At 41.9% G+C, this 27607-nt stretch overlaps 1 protein-coding gene across 1 annotated transcript; it reads right to left on the reverse strand.

Moving 5' to 3' along the window:
* Positions 1–211: 211 nt before the first annotated feature.
* ACSL5 (acyl-CoA synthetase long chain family member 5) lies at positions 212–27607 on the reverse strand. The gene is made up of 21 exons (XM_084245245.1): positions 27431–27607; positions 24400–24508; positions 19696–19760; positions 19486–19587; positions 17787–17886; positions 16302–16480; positions 15528–15560; positions 15389–15440; positions 13648–13721; positions 13278–13355; positions 12082–12216; positions 9387–9521; positions 8776–8871; positions 6234–6306; positions 5870–5958; positions 5477–5593; positions 3383–3526; positions 2734–2835; positions 2200–2271; positions 1077–1223; positions 212–348 (listed from the first exon to the last, which is right to left on the reverse strand). Exons 1-20 carry the CDS (start codon positions 27584–27586, stop codon positions 1083–1085), a joined length of 2052 nt encoding a protein of 683 aa, XP_084101371.1. The 5' UTR covers positions 27587–27607; the 3' UTR covers positions 212–348; positions 1077–1082.

Below are 27607 nucleotides of genomic sequence, written 5' to 3' on the forward strand. Positions count from 1 at the left end.
TGAGCGCCACTGGCTTATAGACTGCAGAGTGGTCCTTGTCGAAAACTGATTCTCATGGTGCATGAGGAAACAGCACATGGCAAATGTTTGCAATAGTTTATTTTAAAGGCATTTACAAGTAGAAGCAACACATGTTGTCTTGGGCTAGTGTACAGCAAGAACTGGAGTCCAGGAGAGATAAGTGCCGTCAGTTCTTTTGGAGAAGACAGGCCCGTTATGAGTGTCCTGCTTGCTCGGGTCTTTGTTCGCAACTCAGGAATCTTCCATCCGTCTTGCTTCGTTTACCCGAAAAGTGCACTTGCTAGAAATCTCAACTCCTTTCTCCACTGCTTCCAGCTCAGCAGCAAACTAGAGAACAGATTTAATCACCAGATGCAGTTTCAGGATATTCTATTTGGACAACATGGTCCAATTTTTAATTCTCCCTCGTCAGAAACTAGGAAGTTTGGGGAATATTCAGGATGATCAAGTTGTCCCTTTTGTACTCAGTCTTTAATGTACATAGAAAAAAAATTGCCTCACAGATACAATAAATATTATAAGTTAGAATATAGAAATATTAGTTATAGAATATAGAAAATAAGTTAAAACTTGATTTACTAGTATAGTAATGTTGTGATCTTTAAAATAAATAGAAACATGAAATAACCAACTTTCCAAGCTTAAAGCCCTCTAATTTTGAACATTAGAAGGCTGACGTGATGGGACTGTGAACTAGATCAAGGAAAAAGTCAGCTGGCCACATTGACCCTAGAAATAGTGAAATAGGTACTCAGAGGACGGAGATCACAAGAAAGTGACAAAGAATACAAAGAAAAAGATCTAGAAGAAAGTAGGTGTGTAGCCCTAAAACCTAGGTCAGCAACATTTACGATGGAAAAAACATGATTTACTTAATTCATGGCTAACCTTCCACATAAGTCTCAACAGATAATTTTAAAAAGCCCCAAACAATGCTTTTGTGATTTAGTAGGTAAAACAACAGAAGGAAAAGCCAAAAAGTAAATATGTAAGATGAGTTTTTAGTCCATGCTCCCCCAGGGCTGGCTGCCCCAGCCCCTTCCAGCCAGACGTACCTGAACCTACTCTTGGATGGTCTCATAGAGGCTGTCGATCTCGGCCCGAAAGTACTTGGCAAGCTCTCCCCGCTTTGCTTTCATTGTTGGTGTCAACAGCCCATTTTCAATGGTAAATTGCTCCGGATGAAGATGGATGTTTTTAACCTGGAAGAAATGATGAAAGCACACGCACACACCCCCATGTTTACTTGTGATCTGGACTTTTCTGTATGTGAAGAAATGCAGAGACTGTTTCGCCTTCTGAAAATGGGGTTGATGAAGGGAGAGGAGGGAAAGAAATGGATCATACCCATTCTGTCATATTCATAATTTGGGGGAGAGATAAATAAGGAAAAGGGAGAATGGATACTAAACTGCCAAAAGGAATGAATAAGCAACGCTAAAATGTCACTGCCATCTGTGATAATGGGTTAATGGTATAAAATCTAAAATCAATTCTCTGGAAACTGCATTTGAACCCCATTGTGTAACTCTTAGACACTGAGAAAACTGGTAATTACTAGAGGGGCTGGTGGTAAGAAGGAAGGGTTGGGGGCTCAACATTAAGCTTAAAGCATCTCTGGCCTCCCCAACTTCCAGAAACTACCATCTCTATAATAAACAGGTTGTTGTGGGCCTCCCTGGTGGTGCAGCGGTTGAGCGCTGGGTTGCGAAGCTGCCTGCAGCCTCTGCAGCGCCAGTTTGATCCCGGGCTGCTCCCCAGCCACCAGAGAAGGGTCCCTCATGGCGCGCAGACCTCTCCTGCCGCCCACTGCTCCCCTCAGCAGTGTACTTTGGTCCTTCTGCCTGCTCTGCTCCCCGCTCTGGCTCTGGTGAATTCTCTCACCCTCCCGCGCTTCTGACTGTACCCAGTGCTTGTATAAATAAATAAATAAATAAATCTTTTAAAAAAATAAATAAATAAACAGTTTGTTGTTCCTGGAGCTTGGTGGTAGCTGAGTGAAGCAAGCACACATCTAGAGGGGTGAAGTTCTACTTCCCAAATTATACAGTTATGTAAATGATTGACAAATCAATCCAATTTGAGAAGAAACGAAAATCAACTCCATTAATAAACGGGAACTTGAAATACAATTTCCCTTGTGACTTGAGAGACCAGGGTAGGATCAGTACTACATACCTGCTCAAAGGACTTAAGGCCACTTTCTTTCCCAATTTTCCTCAAGTCTTCTAGAATGGCTTCCTTTATAGTCTAAGAATAGAAAACAGTGTCAAGCATTGCTGTAAAACAGCATCAGGATGAACCAACTGAAATGCCTATAATAACTCATCAGGATAAAAGCAAGGTATGGAATTATGTGCAAGCACATTTTACACCTCATGTTGCTCAAAACGAGAACACTGATATGAGAAGAAAAGGCAAATCTAAACATTAATAGGGGTTTTCTCTGAATGATGCTTTATTCTCTTATTTTTCAATTTTTCCCCCAAAATGAACACGTCACTATAAAGAGAACAGCTGTGTGTGTATGTGTGCGTGCGTGTGTGTGTGTTTAGTTCCCCATCCTATCCTCCTATCTAATAAAAACATTCAATGGATTTGAGTCACATCTCACAGATGAGGAAGTGTCTGTTCTTCCTGGGAGGGCCACACTCTGGGCCTCCCCTCCCCCACAGCCCGCCACAGCTAGGGGTTTCCCTCTGTGAGACTTACTTGGCTCTGGCACAGTTCTTCTGGGCTGCCCTTAGCCCCAAGTTTGGCTGCAAATGAGGGAAGCGCATCTGGGTCGGGAACCACCACTGCTACCAAGGATGACTAGGGAAGAGAAATAAAAGTTGCAGGGTTGCGAGAGGAATGTCCCCCAGGATAGCTTCCTAACCACTTCCTAAGACCTCAACTCTCAGTCCTACTCAAGCCTTACTTCAAATCCTCAGGGAGGGTTTCTCTTTACACAAACATTCTATTCAAATTTGATTGTTCAGGGGATTCAACATTAAGGCATTGCTGGCCTCTCCAACTCCCAGAAAGCTAGTGTAAGTGTCTGTCTCTATACAGTAAACCATTTGTTGTGCCTGAGGAACTCCTGTTGCCATGGAAACAGGGCAGCATGGGGCTCTTTACCCAATGGCTATTCTTTAGTATAAAGGTTTTAACAACTCCATTCATTTGTTTAGGGTTCACCCTAGTTTCAAAAAATATTTTGTTCACTTATAGGACCTTACTTGAGGTTTGGACTGTAGCTTCATTTCTTCAGTTTTCTAAACTCAGATTTTTCTGTCCTAAGCCCATCTATACAGATTACCCTCAGGAAACCATCACGGTGTGTGAAAATGGCCATTGGGGGAAAAATTGTTATTATTACCCGTAAGCTGTCTCCGTGTACAAAAACCTGTGCGACTGGTCTACTCCTGATGTAGATATTTTCTATCTTCTCTGGAGCAATGTACTCTCCTTGTGCCAGCTTGAAAATGTTCTTTTTACGGTCGATGATCTTCAGAGTCCCATTCTGTGAAAGCAGATGACACCATCAGTATTTTTGAGCTCTAGCGAGGGGGTCAGAGGGGAAGAGCTCTGACATCACAGGTGTCTTCCTTCTTTAAACTTGACTTCTCTGAAAACTTTTGGGCGAGACTTTTTCCTCTCTGGCTGTGGGGGAAGGGCGGGAAGCAGCCCCCATTCGTGACTTCGTGGAGACTAAGCATAGCCTCAAAGGAAATCACTGACATCTGCTCTCAATTTCCAATAACTTAATCTCCAATTAGTCCATTTGCAGAACCCTCAGGAATCAGGAAGGAGTTTCTTTCATGAGACTTGTTTTGACTGAGTTAGGTCTCCCTTCCCTGGCTGCCATTTAGGCAGTCCTCCTGTTAGGAGGTAGGAGGCTGAACCTTCTGCACTTAACAATGCTAATCACACATGTCATTCACTGCACCTGTGAGGACAGAAGCAGGCCTGGGGGCTCCTGCCCAACCACCAGAGACCATTGGCCACTGGATCTTTGTGTTAATTGATCTGAGCAGCTTAGGTGCTTAGGGATTTGATTTGCAGAATTGGGACAAGTGGCAAATACAGTGCACTTGATCACACCTTCAGTAGGGCAACAGCCTGAACCAACTCTGGAGCCATCCACGAGGCTGACTCAAAAAAGTAACCGTCAGTTCAGCCCAACAGACATCTCAAAGTAATGAATAAGGCTCAGGTCCATATAACCACGTCTATTGCCTCCATCCGAAGCTTATCAGAGCAGGGAACTCTTAATGTACAGAAGCACATATGTTAGCAAACTATCATTAGTCACACCCTAGGTCATAAAATACATCCTTGGGACCAGTCTCCTCGGACAGCTACTGTCAAGCATTCCTTGAAAAGTCACTCAAATCTTGAGAATACTGAGTATCAAAGGAGCTTTCAAATTCAGCCACATTCCTACTCCCCAGCACACAGGAAACCAAGAAAGCTTTTCTGAGAGAAGACTTCTTGGAAAACTGCCTGCAAGGGCTCTAAGGTTCCATCCTCACTGTCATGCAATAATTTTCTCTCCTCTCTGGAAAACAGATGGCCTCCATGGAAACTATGGACAATGTTTTATCTGCAAGTTATGCTCTAATGAAGAGTGTGTCTTCCTCAGACGAGGGTGGTGATGGTCACTGCTAGTCTCTGTGTGCCCCAGCTTAGAGATCCTGCTTCTTTGTTTTCTTGGTGTGTCTCTATACAATCACTGGAAAGAAACTTATCCCTCTGAAGTTCATCAAACATCAAATTATAAGCCAATGAGATTGTCAAATGGCAATGTTTGCTACAAGAAAAGTGAAAAGTAAAAAACAAACAGAAAACCACATTCCCCTTCCTGGAGAAGTCATGAGCCCTTCGCTCGTGAGAGCATCTATTTGAATGTCAGGGCAGCCATGCCAACGCTGAGGCCCAGGACTGTCTGGCCTATTAAAAATCCCCTCTTTGGTTTGGGTCTGAAAAGAGTGCTGATAACCCTTACTGCTGCTGCTGTTGTATTTGATAAGGCACAAAGCAAGAAGCAAAGCCTCCCACAAGCCTGTGTCTTGTGGACACATCGAGATCACATTGAGATCAAATGTGATCATTGCCATCAAAATCTTTCTGGCCTTGAGAAAGAAAGCCCTTGGAGTTCAGCAGACCCCAACCCCACTTTCTCACAATTACATTTTTGGTCCGTGGAAGAACTAGGGTGAGAACACACTTCTCCCAACTCCCAGTCTAGGTTCTGTCAACTGGATAGTTGAAACTTCTAGACAGTCTCCCAACCTCTGCTTAGTCTCCCAATTTCTTCTCTTTATATTCAGAGGAAGCCATACCCAGTTGCAGGATGCAGACCTCCCCTTCAGCTGCCTCAGCTGATTAGCCTCCTCCATCTCTGCTATCAGCAGATGGTTGTACCAAGTCTAGCAGCTCAGATTCCCAGAGGTTCTGCTGAAACACCCACCGGGAGCCAGCGACCGATGTCTCCTGTGTGAAGCCAGCCATCCTGGTCCAGGGCCTCACTGCTCTTTTCAGGGTCCTTTAGGTATCCTTTGAACACGTTGGTGCCCTTGATGCAAATCTGCCCACGAGAGGGTACAAGGTGGTAACAATAACATAGGCTGCCCATCCTGGCTGGGGCACATCACAAAGCACACCCCCACCTTGAATCAAGTGAGGGCTCCCACTACAGTGTAAATATATCAGATTTAAACCCCCAGGTAGAGGACAGGGAAGGAAATTACTCAGATACATCCAATTCCTTGTTAACAATCTCAGGGAAGTCAACCCCAAGCTTGCTCGAGATTGTGTGCTCACCGTGTTGTCTGGATGTGACCTCAGGTCACCACTTACTCACCTCGCCTTCATTGTTCACTGAATAGTAGTTCATGTCAGGCACGTCTTCCAGCTTCACATGGTTGCAAGCCAGGGGTGCTCCGACATGGCCTAGAACACAGCACACTGAGTCAGCTGGGAAGCCAGAAAGCAGCGACAATACAGGCATGTTTTGGAGATATTTAGGGACTGACACTAACAGAATAAGACTGGAGAATCATCTGGGGCCAATGATGGATAGCAGCAGGAAGGCCTGCACTGAAACTTGTGTTTGGCACTTGCCATGTTCATGCAAAGAAGTGAGGTTTCTTAAAGTCATATGTCCTGGTTCAGTTAGGAACCTTCTCATACCCACTGTGCCTCCTGTCCCATAGGAGGGGACCTACCTGATTCCCAGTCCCCAGGAGATGTAAATGTACAGCCGGCAGTGCACTCGGTTTGACCATAAGCTTCATACACCTGGGGGGGAAAGTGAAGAAGGGCTTTGAGACCCACTCATGATAAAGCACAAGGGGATCCTACCCTGTAGCCAGACTGAGGACAGCAAGGTCTCTGAGGTTGGAGGACAAGTGGTATCTGAATACCTTGAATTGATGCCCAAAGCTGGGTAAGTCTTGACAAGTGGGGAGTCACCCCAAAGCCAAAAAGTTCTAGAAAGAAACAAAAGTGCCCTTTGGGGAATGTGGCATTTTAAATCAATGGGAAAATGTAAGTTGTCTGTTAAAGATGTACAGTCCAGTAGTGATGGACTTGAACCTGGGAAATGAAAAATGACTGTAGGAATGGAAGAAAATGAGTCACATTCTTCAAGAGGAATAGCTTTAAGTGGTATAGAACAGGTGGTGACAAATGTTTTCTGTGTAGGATCAGACAATATTTTTGGCATTTTGGACCATATGGTCTCTTTCTACTACTTAGCTATGCCAGGGCAGCACAAAATCAGCTTCAGATAATACATATAAATGGGTGGGTTTGCCAGTGGGTGGGCAAGCTCCACTGAAGGGAGCCCTTGCTCACCCTTGGTACAGAAGATAATGTTGACTGGAAGGAGAGAACAAGAGCTACTGCAGGATGGGGAGGCTGGGGACGGGCAAGCTGGAAGAGCATCAGGGAATGGCATTTCTGGCAGGGGTGAGGCTACAGGACCTTCTGATCTATTGGTTTTGGGGATTGAGAGTAAGGAAAGTATTAATGGCCAAAGTTATCCCACTTTTGGGTATTTAGTTGAAAAATACAAAACCACTAATTTGAAGGACATATGCGACCTCATGTTCATCACAGCACTGTTTAGTCAAAAGTTAGAAAAAACCTACATACCCAAAGACAGATGAGTGGATAAAGAATACATGGTATAGACGCAGAGTAGAATACTACTCAGTGATCAAAAATGATAAACTCATGCCAGTTGCAACAACTTGGATGGACCTAGATATATGATGCTAAATGAAATATGTCAGATGACTAAAGACAAACTCAGTATGATTCCACTCATGTGGTGACAAAGAAACAAATGAACTAAATAAAAGAAAAACAAACTTCAACTGTGAGATCAAATTAGTGGTTACTAGAAGGAAGGGGAAGGGGAGGTGATTAAATAAGTTTAAAGGGGTCAATTGTATGGTAATGGACAGAACTGGACTTTTAGTGGTGAACTTGATGTTCCTTACATATGTTGATTTTAATGATGCACACTTGAAAACTATGAATATTACGAACCATTATTACTTAGATTAAAAAAGAATGGCCAAGAGGGTTTTGGTTTAACAAGTATTTTAGAAGACCTCTGACTATCAATTTATAGTCTTTTTTTTGATGGTGTTTACACAAATAGGGATACTCTGGACGTGACTGTCTGTTTCATTCATGCTGTGCATATTGGTCAAATGAATGAACCAGTCAACCATTTGGGAAAAAAATATGACAATATCCATGCCAAAGCCTTGCACAAAATTCTAGACTTAATTGGAAGGCAGGAGAAAATATGGATAAAATGAAAATATGGATAAAATGTCTTGAAAAATTTTAGGGTTAGGAAATCCTGTTTACTTAAAAAATCATAGATAGAAAAGATTAATCAGATTGACTACATAAATATCTGAAACTTTTAAAGAGCCATACCCAAGGCAAAAAGGCTTAGAAAAAGTATTTCTAACATTTTTTTCTAATTTTTCAGTATTACTACCACACAAAAACCCTTAGAAAGCCATGTGAAGGAGAACCAAATTATTCTTTGTTCCTTTTTCTCTAAGAAAGTAATAATTCATACAAAAAAATGGAACTGCCAATAAGTGATACAAAAGATGATCAGCACTAAAAACAAAACGGCAATGAGGTTTTTCGTGTATCTGATTGATGAAGATTAGATGACTGTCAGAGCCTGTCACTGGCAAGGGTGTGGGAAACTAAGGTCTATGCATTCTTTGCAGGAATATATAAAGGGAAGTGTGATGATTTGCATGAGCATATAAAAACACTCATTGATTTTGATCCAATTATGCCCCCAGGGATTCATCACACTGACTTGATAACTGTGAAAATACTAAAGGAACACAAATATCCTTATCATTTCATTAATAAAAATAGTGGGGGAAAAATGGTAAGCTACTGTCCATCAACAGGAAGCTACTTATTTGGGTACACTCAATAAATAATTGTGAAAGTTTTAAAATGCCATAGGTCTTGATTGGACAAGTCAGTGTTGATGGGGTGCTCCTTGACACGTATTTGAGAACATACACATCTTCTCTGTAATGGTTTCTGTACTTAGATGCACAAAAGAGGTAACTAGGATAATTGGTCTTAATTTTGAGATTTTTTTGATGACTTTCTCTTTGGCACTTCCCAGTGGGTTTTCATTTTTATTTAAACAGCAAACTTTACTGGTGCAAAAGTGAAATAAGTTATCTTCAGAAAAGGTGCTTGACTTACCGGACATCCCAGCGCTGCCCGGAGGAATGTCAGCACAGGGGAGGAGATGGGGGCAGCACCAGTGACCATGATGCGGACCTTCCCACCCAGGCTTTCCTGTTCAGGAGAAACCAAAGATCCACTGAAATCTACTCCCTTGGCCTCAGTTTCCCCTGCTGCAAAATGGGTAGAACAGCCAACCTAGTGTTTTGTGTTTGAGAATTAAACTAGTTAATTTAAAAATCACTTAGGTTAGGACTTGATATTGAGGAAAAATACTTAAAAGTTAACTGGTATTTTCCTCACTATCTATAACTGGGATGATACTCACATTTAAAAAAAAAAATACTCAAGATAATGTATATTCTTGGTCCCTTCAGATTACTTATAAAATCAAGAGACCACTTATGAGAATAAGAGAGAGTCTTAGAACCTAAGAAGAATCCATTTTCTGCTTTTTGACCAATTCCCTTTAGTGAGAGTTGTTCAAGCAAGATCTCAAAAGGTGAGGGAACATAGCGCCAAAGCATCTCCAGTTAAAGAGCTGCTCCAGCATCCAAGGAAAAGCCAATGTGTAAAGTCAATGGACAGCCCCGCTCTTTACCGCTCTGTACAGAACGCACCCAACTTACCTGGATCTTATGAAAGATCAACTTGTCCCAGATAGTGTTTCGTCTGATGATGCCCTTTTTCACTTCACTGAACTTACACGCAATAGCCAAGTTCAACATGAACTTCTTAAAGGGTGTCTTGGCTTCATTTTGTACCTGCAAGATGATAGTTTCTCTTAGCTGGAACCATATTGGAGATAGTGAAAAACAATGCCTTTGAGGTTCTTAAAGGAGTGGTTCTCTCTCATGAATTGGGTTGCTGAAAAATGATGAACTTATGGATATACCGAGGAAGACGTGAACTGAGTACACATGCAGAGCGCCAGCTCCTGCAGGTCCCAGGCCTTGGCAAACAACTTTGACAAGTGAAATCATTTGAAGACAGCTGAGATATCTTCACAAGGTGACTATCACCTACCAAAAAAATCCCCTGGGAGTACTAAATAAAAAACAGTTGGGGCTCCCTGGTGGCGCAAGGGGTTAAGCACCACACTGTGAAGCAATCCACAGCCTATGCAGCATGAGTTCGATCCCCGGCCAAACAGGGAGAAACCCACATGGTGAAGCAGACCTCTCCTGTCTCGCCCGCTGCTCCCCTCAGCAGTGTATTTCAGTCTGCCTGTTCTATTCCCCATTGTCTCTTGTGGATCCTCTCACTCCCCACACCTCTGGCCTGGACCCCAGCTCTTGTATGCATAAATAAATAAATCTTAAAAAAAAACCAAACAGTTAATGGGTACTTTTGGGCTACAGATTTAGTAGGTCATAAAAGGACCCAGAATCTGACTTTTTTATACAAACACCACCTCTCCCTCCCCTAGTCCCTTATATTCACTAACCTTGTAGGAATGCCACCTTTCTCTATATTAAAGTTCCTTCAGCCACACCATTCAAACCCTACTGACTTTCCTACTGAGATCATTTCTTCCCTTTGGGAAGAATGGCACCATTTTCTTAGCCCACAGTATTTCCCTCATCTCCCTAACTCTGCCCCCGCCCCCGCCATAATTCTGATCCTTCAACTCTGCTTCTACCAAAGGAGAGCTTTGTCAAGTACAACTCAAAGAAAACCCCCTTATTTATAAAATTAATCTTGAATTCCCATGTCTTGCCTTCAAGATACCATCGTACTAGAAGCTAGAGGCAAGGAAATCAAAGTTCTAAAGTTCAAAATTTAAAGACATTTTTCCAGCAATCTTTCATATTTAATGGAAATGTCCATTTCTGGGTGTCCAGACAAGACTGCTCATACTTACCTCCTAACTAGGCTCTAAGCATCTACTCATGCCCATACCATCATTTTGTCAATATCTCATCATTTCTCTCCAAAGATTTACATTCAAATGCTGCCTGCATCATGAGTTCCTGATAGTTCTTCTATTAGGACACAACCTACTTCCCATGTTATAAAATAACAAAATTGTCAAACAACAAAACAAAAACCATAATAACAACCAAATCCAGCAGCTCTGTAGCTTTATGAGAAACGATCAGAATTGCTAACAATTCTGTTAGAAATAGGGGCTTTCAATGTTCAGGGGTCATATGTTTTCTAGAATGCTGCCTGCTCTGTCCCTGGAGCTTCAGAATAGTATCTGGTGAGATTCCCAAGTGAGAAGAAAAATTCTAGAATTTCAGGGATAGGAGCCAAAGCATGTGAAGAATGATCATGTGATTTTTCCTTAGGGCTCCATGTCTACGGATCAAACACATGTCAAAGAGCCTGGGCTCTGTTACCATATTGCCTGGGTTTAAATCCCAGTTCCAAGGAATTGCTGGAGAAATTAGCTAGGCAAGATGAGTGATCAACATTCAAGATGAGCTTGGGACATCTTGTACCAAAAAACAAGGAAGCTATCAAAGAACATATGAACAATTTGTTGGGACTCCCAAATTTCAACATGGGAGAGTTTGAACATCAAGAAGATTAATGGATTAAACATACAAATGGATTAAACATACAAATATGCGAATCACAAACTCATAATATTACAAAGAAAAAGAATATCACTGGCCATTTTGAGGGTCAACAGGGCATCAATTCATGATTCTGGAATATTTAAGGAGTCAAATTATTTATTTTTCATGCTTTTCTGAGAATCTCAGCTAATAAATACATGAAAAAAGATTGAATTAGAAAAAAAATCACCATTTTACAAACTCTAATAAAATTAGATCAGTGGTCAATGACTGCTAAAATGATTATGTGACAGCTTTATTTTGGCTGATCTCTTATTGGCTGACTCTGTGTAGGTTATGCAAACTTTGAGCTTGTCTCCTTATCTGTAAGGGATGAATAAGTGTAGACATAATTTCCTGTGCTTTTGTGAGAATTCGATGAAGGAATGTATATGAAATGTTTACCGTGGGGCCTGGCTTATCTGCAAGAAGCTCAATAACCAGGAGCTGTGTTGAAATCAGAGTAACAACTTCCTCGTCAGTCAGCTGAATGTGGAAAGGCTCCCTAATTCTCTGACTCAAACATTTTCCAGCCCAGGCCCTAGACCTTATCCAGAAGAAAGAGGGTTTCATTCAGTACAGTTTCTCAGGGCTGCCTTTGTAACCATGGCTGAAAGTGGATGGTTGTAGGGAGCAGGGGTGGAAGTGGTACAAATTTCTTAGCAGCACGGTGTCCCACAGAGCCTGAGTCAAACCCTTCAACACAGGCCACAGGCAGCTCCTCCACCTGCCAGCCCAGCAGAAGTAAGTTTCGTACCTTGTCATAGACCCGGTTAAGGAGTCGAGGCACTGTGGGAAACACCGTGGGTTTCAGAGTCTTCATGTCATCAGGCAGCAACCGAATATCTCCTTGGAAGAAGCCAACCCTGGCTCCACTGGAGTACACAACGACCTAAGAACAAGGCCAAAGAACAGGACTCAGAGCCAAAAGGCCAGTGCAGGCAGGGCCTGTCTTGGACAGAATTGAGGACCTACATTCACGTCCATGAGCACTTTTCTCTGGGCAGCTCCCCAACCCAGCATTTTAGGGAAGCAGAACAATGAGAGTCTCCCCCAAAGGCAGGATCAAAACTCCTTTCTACTAGAGTGGTGGGGCCTGTAAGATCATGGGTCCACTCTTCCACCCATAGCTCTGGGTGCCAGTCTCCAGCTACGTCCTTTGTGGGAGCCCATTTGTTCTGGAGCAGTATGAGAAAAATACGTGCCCACAATTGTAAGACTATCTCAATTTCAAACAATAAAGCGCAAAAATTATGCTTCTTAGAATGGATATTTCATTAATCACATATCAACATTTTAGTCCAAAGAGCTGAATCTTTCATCATTTCATGCATCAACACATAAACTGGTTGAAGAGGTGGGTGCATGGGGAGCAGAGAGAGGATTTTCCATCCATACCATCACTTGTGTTTCTGAAAGGCCGACTCTGCCTTCAGTTCCCAAATCAGTCCCTGAGTCATGTGAAATGCCTGGTGCCCACTTGCAAGGACAGGGTCCCTCCGGCACACAGACATCCCCAATGGCTCCACCTGCACCCTCTCACCTGGATCAAATGCCCCTTCTCTGCCTTCTATGGGGAATTCCTATTCTCTAAGTCTAGATCTTTAAAAAAATTCTAACCAAAATAAAATAAAAAGGAAGAAATAATGTCTACTTTACCAGCTCAGATTATGAGTCGATAATAAGCTCCTGGCTCTGACCTCAGGTGCCCTGTGCAGAGGCGGAAGCCAGCACTGACCCAGCTGGCCACACATAGTCTAAACAAAGGAAGGTTCTGCAGCCATTTGGGAGAATGCCAGGATTGGGGTTCAGTTGTTCCAACTCCTTACCTATCACCTTGCATGTTTGAGAAAGGACTAGAAATGTGGTATAGCTGTCTTTGGAATAAATGTGAGACAGGTAATCAGGACTCCCTTTGCATACACATACCTGGTAGGAGTAAAGGGCACTCACCTGTACAATTCTCTCAAACATATGAGCCAAAGGGAGGTAGGATATGCTCACATCCTCAGGGGTGGGCTCAAAAGAATACTACAGATCAGGGGAAAAAAAGCAGACAATGTTAGATTCATGCCACTACTCCACCCCAGGACTGCCACATACAGTTGTGCAGGTTGTGCACTGAGTAACTCTACAGTGTACCCTTAAAAGCACTGAGTGTAGAGACCTGCAGTGACCCTACAAGAGCAAGGGCTGAAAGCACACAGTCCTCCAGTATTCTCCATACTCAATCTTTAACCTGTTCTCTCTTCCCACCACCCAATTTCAAGATTAAAATCTTATGGCACATTCACATTTTCATGAGGACCTCTTGAACACTGACCTCCACACATTTGAGAAAAGCAGCAGCATTTGAAACTATATTTTCATGTGTTAGAACGGCTCCTTTGGGGTCACCTGTAGGAAAACAAGAGGTGGAAAGATTCTTTATAGAGCTAGTGAGCAACATTTGGCTTTGAAATACACTACATTGCGGGCCTCCCCGCTGGCGCAGCGGTTGAGCGCTGGGTTGCGAAGCTGCCCGCGGCCTCTACGGCACCGGTTCGATCCCCGGCTGCTCCCCAGCCACCGGAGGAGGGTCCCACATGGCGCGCAGACCTCTCCTGCCGCCCGCTGCTCCCCTCAGCAGTGTACTTCGGTCCTTCTGCCTGCTCTGCTCCCCGCTCTGGTGAATTCTCTCACCCTCCCACGCTTCTGACTGTACCCAGTGCTTGTATAAATAAATAAATAAATAAAAATTAATCTTAAAAAAAAAATCCATTTAAAAAAAAAAAAGAAATACACTACATTGCTTTTCTTCCAAAGAGCTAAGAACTTCTCTAGTCACCATACACCATTTTTATGAATAGTACATGGCTGTTTTGAATTAATGCCCCCATAGAGTCTACTGCTGATAGCATTTTAACCTTCTACTACTACAAGGATCCAGCCACAATCTCAGCAATATAGTCAAAAAGAAAAGTCCAAGTAGCGCTCCCCAAATTCTGCTATTTTTACATTTAGGACTTCAGACCCAATAATATTATGGAGGTGAACATATGGTAAATGTTCTGGGATACCCACTATGTTATTCAGGAGGCAGGAGAGCAAAGCTGTCTGGATAAACTCAAAGTCAGAACAGGCTCCACCTGGTTTTGTGATGTAGTCTGTGCAGGAATCTATTGCCTGCAGGTAAACCAGTCTTTCAAACCCCTCTAATGACTAAGGAGTCAGATAAAGGAGTTTTTACAATGAGTAATCCAGCCTTTGCATCTCTGGAAGTGCATTCTTTAGAAGTCAGAGAAGTGACTACACCCCAGTATCAGTCTTCTTCTGTATATCGATAGCATCAACATATCTTTAGGTCAAGATTACTTATAAAATAGAAAGACTTAAGCTTATAGAAAATCAGTAGAGACCACCCCCATCAAAAATAATTATATTTTTTAACTTTGATGACTCTCTGTTTCTACCTATGTAAAGGAAACTCAAACCGGCAAATTGTTGAAACAATTCGCAGAGTAAAATCTGTCAGACTGTTTCCCTGGTTCAACTCCTCATTTTGATTATCTAATAAACATTTTGTCTAACTATTACTGAGACTTTTACTTGAGTTGACACCTAGCTATCACCTAATAAGTTAGGCACAACAGAATGGATTTAACTATAGGTCCTCATGGACCACATCCAAAGGCCTGAAGAGCTCTAATGGGCAGCTGGGAGGGGATATGTGGTTTATGTGGTTCATATTGATCTGTGTAGAACCTTCACTGGGTTCTCTTGATTGAATGAAACCATCCCAGTCATGTCAAAATGACAGAGTGGTGGGTTGGGGAACAAAGTTGACTTTCTGATGCCATCCTTACTATGCCTAAATTCCATAGCATGTCAATATAGCCAGTGCATTCAGTGAGGTTTGTGTGTTTATGCTTATGTTTGTCAATTCTGGCATCTGTACTTAAAGTCTTCAGTTGTAAGTCCCTAAGGATAGGATTTGTTGTCAAGCACATTTATCAATCTACTGGTGGTAAAAGACATGTTTTTGACTGACCAGGGTGCTCTGGATCAGCTTTATGGGCACTGACCTGTGGTCCCGCTGGTAAAGCAGATGATGCTCAGGTCTTCTGGTCTAGGGGGCTGGAAGGGGAAATGCAAGGGCTTATGTACCTTGAGTTTTGAAAGTTGAACATGGCAGACTCAAAATTTGGGCAGAATAAGACTTACCACAGGTTTTCTGAAGTTCTCTTTGCCTATGTTCTATATGAAGGAAAAAAAAGAAGAAGAAAGCCTTAGTTGAAATGGATAGACTTATGACAATTCTCTTTCCCTTTTCCATGAGAATACCAATGTAGGAATATAACCACAATTCCAACCTGGATCTGGCTTAGAAATAAACATTCAGGCACAATGGAAACAACCCAGAAAAGAACATAAAGTGTCTTGAGTAAACTAAAGAGTGCAGACCCCAAATGTCCCAGCATACTCTTAAGGCTCAGTCATCTAGGACCACTGCTAAAGCTTTATGAATGATATGAATTGTTGAAATTTCAGGGTTTACTACATACCTGAACACTTCTCATATATTAATTCATTTAACTCTTTACAACTGTTCTGCGAGATCTCGAGAACAGGCACTATACTATCCTCATTTTAAAGTTAGGGAAAGGGAGACCTTCAGTAGCTTGCCCGAAGTCAATTAATAGATTTGGATCTGGAACATGAACCCAGGTATCCAACTCCACAACTACTACTAAGCTCTGAATTCATCAGTTCTCTGCACAGAAATCTGCTCATTGGTCACAGATCATTCTCCTTCCTTAGCAGGGGTGTCTGAGTCATCTTGGAAAACTATTCTCAAAGCTACACAGCATGAATCTAATTTACTTCTCTCCTACTACCCCTGGAAAACCACCACCTTCACTCTTGTGTGCATGGTCTGCAATTTTCCCACAACATCAGATCAGCCTTTGATCTGGGAGCTGAGTTTTAGTCAGATACCTCAGCGTCAGACAGGGATAAGATCTCAATTCCATTTTTCTCCCCTCTTTGCTTCAGATCCTCATCAAAAGGATCCATGAGGATGATCATCTTCAGGTTTGGGGTGAGGCTCTTTTCCACATTCTCCAGGAGGACCTGTGCCTTTTGGGATGTATCACAGATCACTGTGATAATATCAGCTGAAAGCAGAAATAGAGACAGAGGTCACTGTTCTGCTCTGCTCTCCACCTGGCTGCCTTGCAAGGAGGAAGAGATTTTGCAAAATTTCAAAGATTACTGGGTCCCCAAAGGAGATTTTATCTGCAATTCAGATTTATTTTGTATAAACCTGAAACCTTCCATTGATAACAAGTTTATTGAAATAGAAGCACATCATTTTTGTGCATGCTGTGACGAGTTTCTAGAAGAGGCCACGGAATTCCTTTTGCTTAAGAGTACAGGACCCATAGGTCACTGTGAGGACTTTGGGATTTTGCTTGTGTTTGAAAAAGGAAGAAAAAGAGTGCAGACAACAAATTCGGATCCTGGGTGTGTCCTGTCAGTGTGTTTGCTTTTGGGGAGGGGAGAAGAAAGCAGAAGGGCAAAAAGAATTTTAATAAAGCATTTATGATTCATTGTACTATTTGCTTTGACACTGCTGGCACAAATACGAAACTTCTGATTTTGTCTATAGTTCAAATGGCTCTATTCACTTTGCTGACCAGTTCTGTGGTAGAAAGTAATATCTTGAATATGTGAAAGATCATTACTTGCCCTATGAACTTGGACTTGTTTCCCTAACAATAGTCATTTTTCTCTAAAGACTCAGCATGAGGGCCTCCCCGGTGGCTCAGAGGTTGAGCACCGGGTTGTGAAGCTGCCTGTAGCCTCTGCAGCACCGGTTCAATCCCCGGCTACTGGGCAAGGGTCCCACATGGTGTGCAGACCTCTCCTGCCGCCCGCTGCTCCCCTCAGCAGTGTGCTTCGTCAGTCTGCCTGTTCTGTTCCCGGCTCTGGCTCTGATGAATTCTCTCACCCTCCTGCACTTCTGACTGTACCCAGTGCTTGTATAAACAAATAAATCAATCAATCAATCAAAAAAAAAAAAGACTCAGCATGTATATTGGTAATAGGCTGGTTAATTGTACTGGCTTGGATTTATATAATAGAAAATTAAGCCAGCAGCTTCACAGTGATTTAGTCAAATAAATGGACTTTTGACCAGTTTAAGAGTTTGACCTGTTTAAAGTAAATAGTCTAAGCTCCAAATGATGTTGGCATACTCTGCTACCTTAAAGCCTTTCATTGAACCTTCTATCTGTCATATCCCTGCTTCATGGGGGTTGGTAACTTCCCTATGAATTATGTTCTAAATAATATAGGACAAGAAGGACTTTGGGCATTTTTTAGGTCACTGCTTTCCAAACCTACTAATAAAAGCAGATATTGAAGAAATTACTCAGCATTCAGAAAGAATCAAGTTATAATGTAATTGCAAAGTTTTACCTTTGTTGACAATGTATACTATGGCTTCTGCTCCCAAAGTGTCATACAGGGGGACAGCTACCATGGAGTACGTGTAACAGGCCAACTCAGAGATGATCCACTGTTTGGAGAGAAGTTCAAGTAAGGACTAGAGAACACTTTGAAAAGGAACAGTATTAATCCAGTCATTCACCCAATAAATGCTTACTGGGGACCTTAGCATTAAGAAATAATCACTATGAGGACATAGGGACTGCCAGCGCTGATGCCACAAATAAATGAGATAAGATAGGGGCAGAGACAACCCAATATAAAGGTAGGATGATAAATCTTATCAATGATCCATAAGTGCTATGGAAAGCATTAGGGAGCTTTAAGGAGGCAAAAATCACTTTTAGGGGTTGGCTAAAGGCCATCTGGGACTGTTTGGGGAAAATAATGGGAACTGGGCAGTGCTTTGAAGCACTGGTAAGATTTGGCTGTGGTGGTAGAGGCAGAGAAGCATTCAGGAAGAAGGAAACAAATGAAGACAAGCTAACATGACATCAGTATGTATAGGCAGCAGGAAGCATGAAGAGAGACAGAACGTCAACTGGAAAGGTGGCTCAGAATCTAATGGTGGAAGCTAAATGTCAATTTAGGTGTTATGGACTGAATCGTGTGTCCCTGGTTCATGTATTTGTGTTGAAGCTCTCATCCCCAAATGACTGCATTTGGAGATAGAACCTTTAAGGAGGTGATTAGGCCGAATGAGGTCACAAATTGGGGCCCCTCTGCAAATATGACTAGCGTCTTCATAAGAGGAGGAAGAAATCTGAGGATGACAAAGAGAAGGTCACAAGAAGACACGGTGACAGCCAGCCATGTGTAGCAATAGAGAGAGACCTCACTAAAAACCAAATCTGCCAACACCTTGACCTTGGACTTCCAGCCTCTGGAACTATAATAAAATTAAAGTCTGGTGTTTAAGTCACCCAGTCTGTGCTCTTTATTATGGTAGCCATGACAAATGAACACACTAGGTTTGATATTGACTTCCTAAACTACATTTAAGGCTATCTCTTTATTGAGACCAGTGTAACAATGATGGAATATATATATATTATCCAAAAAGTACAGCAGTGCCCTCTCAAATTTTCAGTAAAGCAACTGGCTTTGGTGAGTATATGTCATCCAGCTTTCTGAAGCATGTGAAAACTTTCTCTGAGACCCAATGGTCTGATAACTTAACTTGAACTTGGAGATGAAATAAATTACAGTTATCTTAATGTCTAAAATCTACTTTCACCTTGATGTGGAAAGATGACGATGGCCAGTCTTAGCAGCAATGAGTCCTTGGTTTATCAGTTTAAGCACAATGTGAAAATTCCAATTCTAATGTAAACACAACCTTCCCTATGACACCATCAAGCTCTCATTTGCCTGTCACTCAGAACTCCCTTATTTTCTTCACACAACAGACTGACTTAAAATGACCCAAAACAGGCTGGAAGGTCAGAGAAGTCCAGTCACCTGATGTAGAGTGCTAGACATTCACCAAGAAATTAAGGATATCCTTAGCTGTGACTCTTTACAGAGGAAGAATATTCAAAGAATATGAAATCTTTAGGTAACTTTGGTGAGTCATCAGCAAGCATCAGAAAGCTGAATTAGGGGTTGGGCTTACAATCCTTACACTTAGCCCTGATTCATTTCTTTGAGTTAACATCAACATGGTTACCTCTGGTCTATTCTGGGCAAAGATGCCAACATTCTGGTCTGGTGATGGCTTATATCCTTTATGCAAGAGACAAGAGCCCAGGTATTCTGCTCGATCAGACACCTATGAAAGAGAGAACTTTTAAAAAGCAGCCAAGATCCAAAGAGGCCAAATTAGCTCAGGAAATCACATTAGCAAAAGAATTTATATAATATGATGGGCCTGACTTACCTGCTTGTAGGACAGCCATTTGTAGGGCTGGTTTGGTTTTCTATATCCCAAGCAAGGTCCATTGTCTGAAAATATAACATTAAAAGAAAATCAGCTCCAGTTGCAAATCTTTTGGACCAGAGTCAGTAAAAGGAGATTAGGAAGAGATACAACATAAAGGATAAATCTAGTAAGAATATGAATCTTTTATATGCTAAAGAAATTCAAAGTCAGCAAGTAGTAAGTTCTCAAAGGAGAGAGAGTGTTATAAACTACCTTGAAACATTAAGGAAATGCTACTGAGCACTGGTGGGAATGTATGGACGCCATGGTAACAGGCATTCAGAGAAAGCCCTGAGTATAAACTAGTCCACATGACATGAACTAGTAACTGTCCACAGCAAACAGAAACAGCTAGTATTGAATAATCTTGGATTAAGCTTCCCTGTAATAAAAGAAATCTATGCTCATAAAAATATAAAAACAAATCAAAATATGAGTCATCAATAATCTTATCACAAACACTGAGATTAATTTTCAGCGTTTCATTGTATAATTTTATAGGATTATGATGGTCCTATAAATACACACATATGGTTTGGTATTCTGCTTCCTCCCCCTATTTGATATAAATATTCCCATGATACTATTTCATCTCTATAGAGATTTCAATGACCTTTTTATGGCCAAGCATTAAAGGTTCTACCATAGCTGAATTTATCTCATTGAGGGTATTTAAATTGCTCCCAAGTTTGAGACCATAAATAAAGCGCTGATAAATATCTTCAAGTCAATCATTTCAAATTTAAAACATTTTCTAAGAATAGAATCCCTTAAGGGAAATAACAGAGAGGGGTCGGGGGAGGGAAGGGCCAGGGGGTGGGGTGTGCCAAGACAGCTTGGGTTTGGGGTAACTGGGAGCCTTTGTGGCTATTTACTTTCCCCCCACCAGCAAATATCAAATCGCAGACATCAAGTAATGTATATTTTTAAAGTCTGCTGATTTGAGAGGTTTAAAAAATTTCGCTTTAGTTGACGTTTCTTTAACAGCTTGTAAAGTGGGATCTTTTCTGTGATTAAGTTTTATGTACTCTCATGAGTCATCTGCTAAAGTACTTTGCCCATTTATGAGGCTTATAGGACCTGAGAACACACACACGTGTGCACCCACGTACACACACAGGTGAGTGGATGCACCCACCCATACGTTGCCTTCAATTTTCTTGTAATTGTGTCTGACGCTTGGCAACAGAAGACGTCCACTTCTGAACAACAAAATTATTCAGACGTATTTAAAATTAGAATAAGTCTGGGAACAGCCACTTACTAGAATGAATAGTAATCTCAGTCACAGAAGCCTCGGAAGTTGTGTATCAGGCAAAGGCACAACTAACAGGCTGAGAAGCCGGGACCTCTAAGCCAGAGTGAGCCTGAATTATAAATAGCAAAGCAGAAGGGAAGGAAATTTTATAAAGCAAATCGAGCCAAATTGCTAAGAGGAATTCAGGTCTTGCCAAAAGGAAGCGTTAAGAGAGAGGGTTACTAGGAATTTAGAGGTAAATAAGTGAACTTCCAGACAACGTGATTGAGCAAAAAGGAAAGAAAGCAGGAAAGAGACAGTAGCCACCCTGATTTTAGAGATATAAAAAATGAACAAGGAAACTGTTCAGAGGAAATGTTAGTAATTTTCCTTCTTGCTGAAACAGCTGCATGAAAGCTCAAGATGTCAAGTCTCAGACTCACTTTCTTGTGAGTCCTACTCTGCTGGATCTTCACCCGCTGCTCCAACCACTGCTCTATCTGGGCTTGTTTCTGCTAACACCGCTCACCAGCGATCGCTACCATGATGCAATGCTTATCCCATGCTCTACACATTAGCTCATTTGTTCTTCCAAACCATTGTGACCGCCACGGAACTAAGGATCATGAAGGTAGGGACAGCTTCTTCAAGCTCCATTAGTAAAAGGTTGAGCCATGAATATGGAAAAACCACACTGCATCTTCCTTATCACTTCCCTATTGGAAAAATGCCAGTAGAGACTCATGGTCAAGGAATAAGTCAAATAATTGGCCCAGTGGGGCACCCATGGGTCTCATTAAACTTTGCCCTAATCAGCTTCAGCCTGATTAGTCAAAGTACTGACAAGTAACAGCCTGGCCTTTGATTAAAATTTCTTCAACTCAGATCTCCTGTTCGAAGGTGTGGCCATCAAAGAAGTCACCCATTAACAGCGTCTCAGCAAAACTGCTGCCCTAATCTGAGCAGAGTGGAAGTTTTGGTAAAGACTCTGATGTTTAGGTTTCACTATCTGGAATTCTCATTCAGTGAAACAAGGTGGAGCTAGGGCGTGATTCTGAGAATCACCCACAGCTGATTCTCAGCATTGACGATCTGCTGTTTAGTTTAAAAGTTTATGTAAGGGCTGATGTAGTCAATCCCAGATAGGACCGGAAGCATCATTTGTGGAAAGAGCCAGACCAGATTTCTCACACTTGCTTCCATGAGACGCCACCTTAACCTTATCTGTGTAGTTCTTAGTATTGAAAAACATTTTTAAATGTAGTATCTTATATGCTACATATCACATGCTAGATAACTGAATTCTAATCATGGTAACACAGGCTCACTGAAAAAAACTGACACATAGAAAATCCCATATACTACTTTAAGTAGCCCAATAAGTAAGGAAACTAATGATTCATTGGTGGTAGGTGTTATTATTCACATGCAAGTCTAAATATGTGCTGATTTGGAGCTAGAAATACTAAGTATAGTCCCGTTTGGAGCCTTCTGATAAAACTTCCTTACAATAAATCTTTCATTGTCTGGAGGGAAAAAAACACACCAGAATTGACCTAAAATAGACTATGTGATCAGATAGATTTTTAGTATCAGCGGCAACATTTTCTAGTTCTGCCATCACCAGAATATTCTTGAACCTCTCAGTCTGTGTAGGGTAAAGAAAATGTCAGGCTTTTCTGCCCTCCCGCCATCAGGATAGATGATAGATCCTTGCGGTCCTGAATGCATGCCTGATGGCGGGCACCTGGAGTAGGGTGTGGACATAGGTAGATGGGATTCACCTAGGCTAAGACTGTGCTTTTAAGGGCGGCGTCACGGAGATGCCAGCAGAAGCCAAAAGAGAAACCAAAAGAGAAGCTGAGAAAGAAGCAGAGAACCCCGGAGGGCCCAGATAGAGTGAAGACTTGCTGGGGGCTGGGAGGCCTGCCAGCCTCCCGGCCTCCCAGCACTCCTGCCTGCTGTGTACCGGGTAAATCCCAATAAAAACCTGCAAAAACCATTGAGGACTCTGACTCCTCCTTTACCCGGTCTGCTGGATCAGAAAATCTGCTCAGTGTCCATTCCTGACCTTACAGTCTGTGTCCTCATTTTTGAAGATGAGAGTGACAATAGCTAATTCCTAAGGTTGAGGGAATATTAAATAGACAATGTATATGCAGTACCTAGTGCATAGTTAGCACACGACTGCTGCTGGCTACTGGATACTGTCATAGTCATTCTTTACAGGGAGAAGGGAAGGAAGAGGTAAAAATTCACACAGACACTATCTAGACAGAAAAAAGAAAAATGATGTAGGGAGAGCTGTAAGTGAAATCGTTTTGAAAGGCAACTGTGTACCTAAAGCTGCTTTGATGATGCATGATAAATGATGAAAGTGGACATGTTCAAAATCAATCTACCAAAACCTCGTGGTGTTTCTAAGAAAGTGCAAAAGAAAATTGCCTTCTGTGATGCCCAGAGCAGCAGCATATGTGAGTAGGGTGGTACTGGGATCAAAGACAAGGTAAGAAGTCAGATAGCTTTAATGCTGATTCTGCATCCATAAATGCAGGGAATTGCATTTATAATAAGTGAGGAACTGATTCAGAGAGGCAAAGGGTCTTATACAAGGTCCCACAGCTGGTAATGGAAGAATTAGATTTCAAACCCAAGTCTGCCCTGTTTGTTTCTTTTTTCCTTTTTTTTTTTTTTTAAGATTTATTTATTTATTCAAGAGCTGGGATACAGGGCAGAAACACGGGAGGGTAAGAAGATTCACCAGAGACAGAGCAGGGAGCAGAACAGGCAGATGGACCAAAGACACTGCTGAAGGGAGCAATGGGCGAGACATGACAGGCCTGCCCCTCCATGTGGGTATCTCCCTGGCTGGCCAGGAATTGAACCTGCACTGCCGAGGCTGCGGATAGCTTCACAGAGCTGTGCTCAACCCACTGCACCACTGGGGAGGCCCTGCCCTGTTTGTTTCTACTACCCATCCTGATACTGTACTAATGTTCACTCTACTTTGTAGGTTGTGATTCAACTAGGACCATCACATTTAAACAGCTGGGGTTTTATTTATTTATTTTTTAAAAGATTATTTATTTATACAAGCACTGGGTACAGTCAGAAGCGCGGGAGGGTGAGAGAATTCACCAGAGCCAGAGCGGGGAGCAGAGCAGGCAGAAGGACCGAGGTACACTGCTGAGGGGAGCAGCGGGCGGCAGGAGAGGTCTGCGCGCCATGTGGGCCCCTCGCCGGCGGCTGGGGATCGAACCAGCGCTGCAGAGACTCTGGGCAGCTTCGCAACCCAGCGGTCAACCGCTGTGCCACTGGGGAGGGCCCAGCTGGGGGTTTAGAAGGGAGACAGGGAAGAGGAGAAACGGAACAAGACCCTGCCTTGATCTTCTTACAGGCGAGAAAGGCTAGACTGTCAAGCTTACCAGATACATTAAGTCCTCTTTGGAAGATTTCATACACTGTCTTGGCATCTGAGTAGTAGTAACTTAGTAGGTCATTGTTCTTCTGGTGAGCACCCCTCCTTGCTCCTCCCTAAGACACAAGATCAAGTTTAGGTCAAGCGTGAGCCTCTCCCCATTCCTTCCAAGCCCTTATGGATTGCAGAAAACATACACGCTAACCCATTGAGATCACTAGTCAGTCAATCAGATTTTTAAATCTCAAAACAGTAACTATACATCACAGAAATTTTGGAAAATGTAGACATATATAGAAGTCTTCAGAAAAATGTGATCCATAATCCAACCATCTAGAAACTGTCATAGTGTGTTTTCAGCATATCTCCCCCAACCCCCTACCCCAAGAATACACACACACCACTTAAACATGCAGGAGAGGTAATATTATACCTTTAAATAATTAAAAAAATTGTTTCAAGTTTCAACATCTATCAAAATGTACTGTGTTCCAGGCCCTGCAAATATTGTACATGCAAAAGGGGCTCAGACAAAATTGTTGCCATGAGTACCTTGTAAACTAGTTTTTGGAGTAGGGATAAGGTGAGAAGAGCTATGACAGTATGCTGTAGATGATGTGATAAAATAACTCATTTTAGGAATAAATGAAGCAATCATTTCTGTATTGAATAGAAAGGCTACAGAGAAGTGACATTTCAACAGAGACTTTGAAGGTAAGCAAGTATTTACCAAAAAAGACATGATTTGGTAGAAGGGAGGAAAAAGAAGAAAAATCCAGAGTGAAGGAATAGACTTAATAAAGTCATAAAGACAAGAAAATACCTCTAGAATCTGGTGGGCAGCTAGAGAACAGGGTATTTGAGATGCAGGGAGCAGCGAGGGATGTGACTAGAAATGTCAGCTGGAAAGGTAGGACCAGACCCTGAGGTGGATCCTGGAGCTACGGCAGGAACCAGAGGTGTGGTCCAACCTCAGCAAAGTCTAAAGAAGAATATGCATCAATTAAACAAGCATTCAAAAATGTAGATTACTGTGAAAATAAGTAGTATAAAAGTACAGTGTGACACATGAGGCAATAGCAAGAGATCTGACTTGGTGAAGAGAATTAAGACATCTCACATTAAATCAAGATATCAAAAAACTGCTCCTTATCTACCAAAGGAAGATAGGGTCTTGCTGTTCATTTACAAAGATGAAGTGAGGAAGGAGAAGAATGAAAGATGATTCAGACTCAACTTTAGGCAAAGAGATAAGAAAAGATGAATTTAACAGAGAGCAGGAGGGAAAACTGGAAAGGGTGTGTGTGTGTGTGTGTGTGTATGTGTGTGCATATGTGCACATGCACACAGAGAGAAGATATGCAACAAAGATACTTGTTGAGCTTGGGTACTTGAAGGTCACTGAGGTGGATTGGAACTTAGAAGGTCAGATTTGGGGATCTGAGCCTTTAGGTACAAGTCACAGGAGGGGAAGGGTTTTCCTAGCTGTGAGGAGTTAGAGCAAGGAATAACAAACTATGATCTGGGGTCAAGTCTGACCTGTTACCTGCTTTTATAAATAAAGTTTTATTGGAAGAGGAATGCTCATTCATTTACATGTTGTCTAGTGCTTTCATGCTACAACAGTAAAACTGAGTTAGTTGCAACAGAGCCTATGAGCTTGCAAAGTCCAAACTATTTACTGTCTGTTTCTTACAGGATATATTTGCTAACCCCTGCTTTGGCAGAATCAAGGGATGGTGAGAATGAAACTCTAGGAAGAGGGGAGGAAAGAACTCTAAGTGGCAAAGAAAGACTGTCTTAGAATTAGGAAGAAATCTCAGTGAAGACTATCAAGAGAAGCAAAGGAGGACTTTTAAGAAAGTCGTCTCAGGTCATTTAAGAGGAAAACTGAAGGGAGCAGTCACTGAATTTAAAAGGTGGAATATGAATGACCCATAGAAGTTTGGAGGAAATAATAAAATGTCAGGTCTTGTGGGCTGAAGATCAGAAATGGAAATCACAACAGACTACTTTTCAAGAACTCTGGTGGAAAAAGGAATGATCAAAGGGAAAAAGTAGCCTGAAGCAGAGGGATCAGATAGGAAGATGCCAATGAAGAAAATGAACATGTGAACATACCAAAATATAGGGGGTGGGGAGAGTGTAGGTAACTTGGAGTAAGATTCCTAAGCAGAGGAAAGATCATAAAAAAAGAATGCAAGGAGTTATCCTGCAAAGGGACAGGAATGCTTTTTTTCCTCTGAAAAAGGTTGAAAATGAGAACTGATAGAGAATATTCCTAAAGCTTCTCCTTTGCCCAAAGATCTAAGAAGCTGAGGAATGTACCGAAAGTCAGGAATTGAGAGGGGAAAGCCTAGTTCAACTTTTAGCATTTTTAAGAATGAATATTAACAAAAAGCTGAATTTTAATACCAGAAAATCACTTCTTTACTATTCTCAGACACCAGGCATCCTGATGAAAATGTTCTCTCACCCATAAAATACTGACTCAGTCATCTAGATCATATGACAGCAAACTTTTGTTAAAGTCTAGATAGTAAATACTTTGGACTCTCTGAACACAATTTGTCTCCCCCCCTTTTTTTTTTCTTTTATACATCCCTTTAAACACACCATCCCTTGTGGTGGGAGATTTATGGGAACTACACCTGAGCAGAGAAACTAATATTGTACAGAAATGAACAACAATGTAAGAAAACTAACAAACAAATAAATACACCATCCTTACTAGTTGCACACACACACACACACACACACACACACCAAAAAGGTATCTTTCGCCCACCAGGGTTTACCAACCCCTGACCTAGATCGCTGGTATCATAAGACCTAGCTGTGGTTTCATTTTTTAACAAAGAAAAATGTTCTGTTAATAGAAGTTTAAATTTGTAGATTTTCTTTTGATTGGGAATGTAAAAAGCTTACTTTCCCATGCACGCTACAGCCACCACCCCTCCATGAGGTATCCCAAGTTCTTGAAAGACAATTTGTGTTCGATCAAGGTTAACACACTAAAAAGGTGATGGGCAAGTTACCTCGATTCCCACTGACTGGTTGTTCAGATCAATGACAGGAAAGACTGGTGGAGGTCTGTTGATGAGCCACAGGAAGATGGAAACTCCCACGACGAGCAGGCAGATCAGTGCCGGTGTTGGAAGTGGGGAAAACAAGAAGTTAAAGATAAAAAGCATCTTTGTGAATAGCAGCAGGAA

This window comes from Talpa europaea, assembly GCF_964194135.1.
Source record: "Talpa europaea genome assembly, chromosome: 10".
NCBI lineage: Eukaryota > Metazoa > Chordata > Mammalia > Eulipotyphla > Talpidae > Talpa > Talpa europaea.

What these genes read in the sequence shown, in the direction of transcription:
- ACSL5 (XM_084245245.1), bottom strand. Translation starts at nt 27,586, where the DNA reads ATGCTTTTTATCTTTAACTTCTTGTTTTCCCCACTTCCAACACCGGCA. An exon ending in TTGCCCAGAATAGACCAGAG is followed by an intron (nt 17,887 to 19,485) that starts GTAACCATGTTG and finishes CTCTCCAAACAG; the next exon opens with TGGATCATCTCTGAGTTGGC. An exon ending in CTTTTCTCAAATGTGTGGAG is followed by an intron (nt 13,356 to 13,647) that starts GTCAGTGTTCAA and finishes CCTGATCTGTAG; the next exon opens with TATTCTTTTGAGCCCACCCC.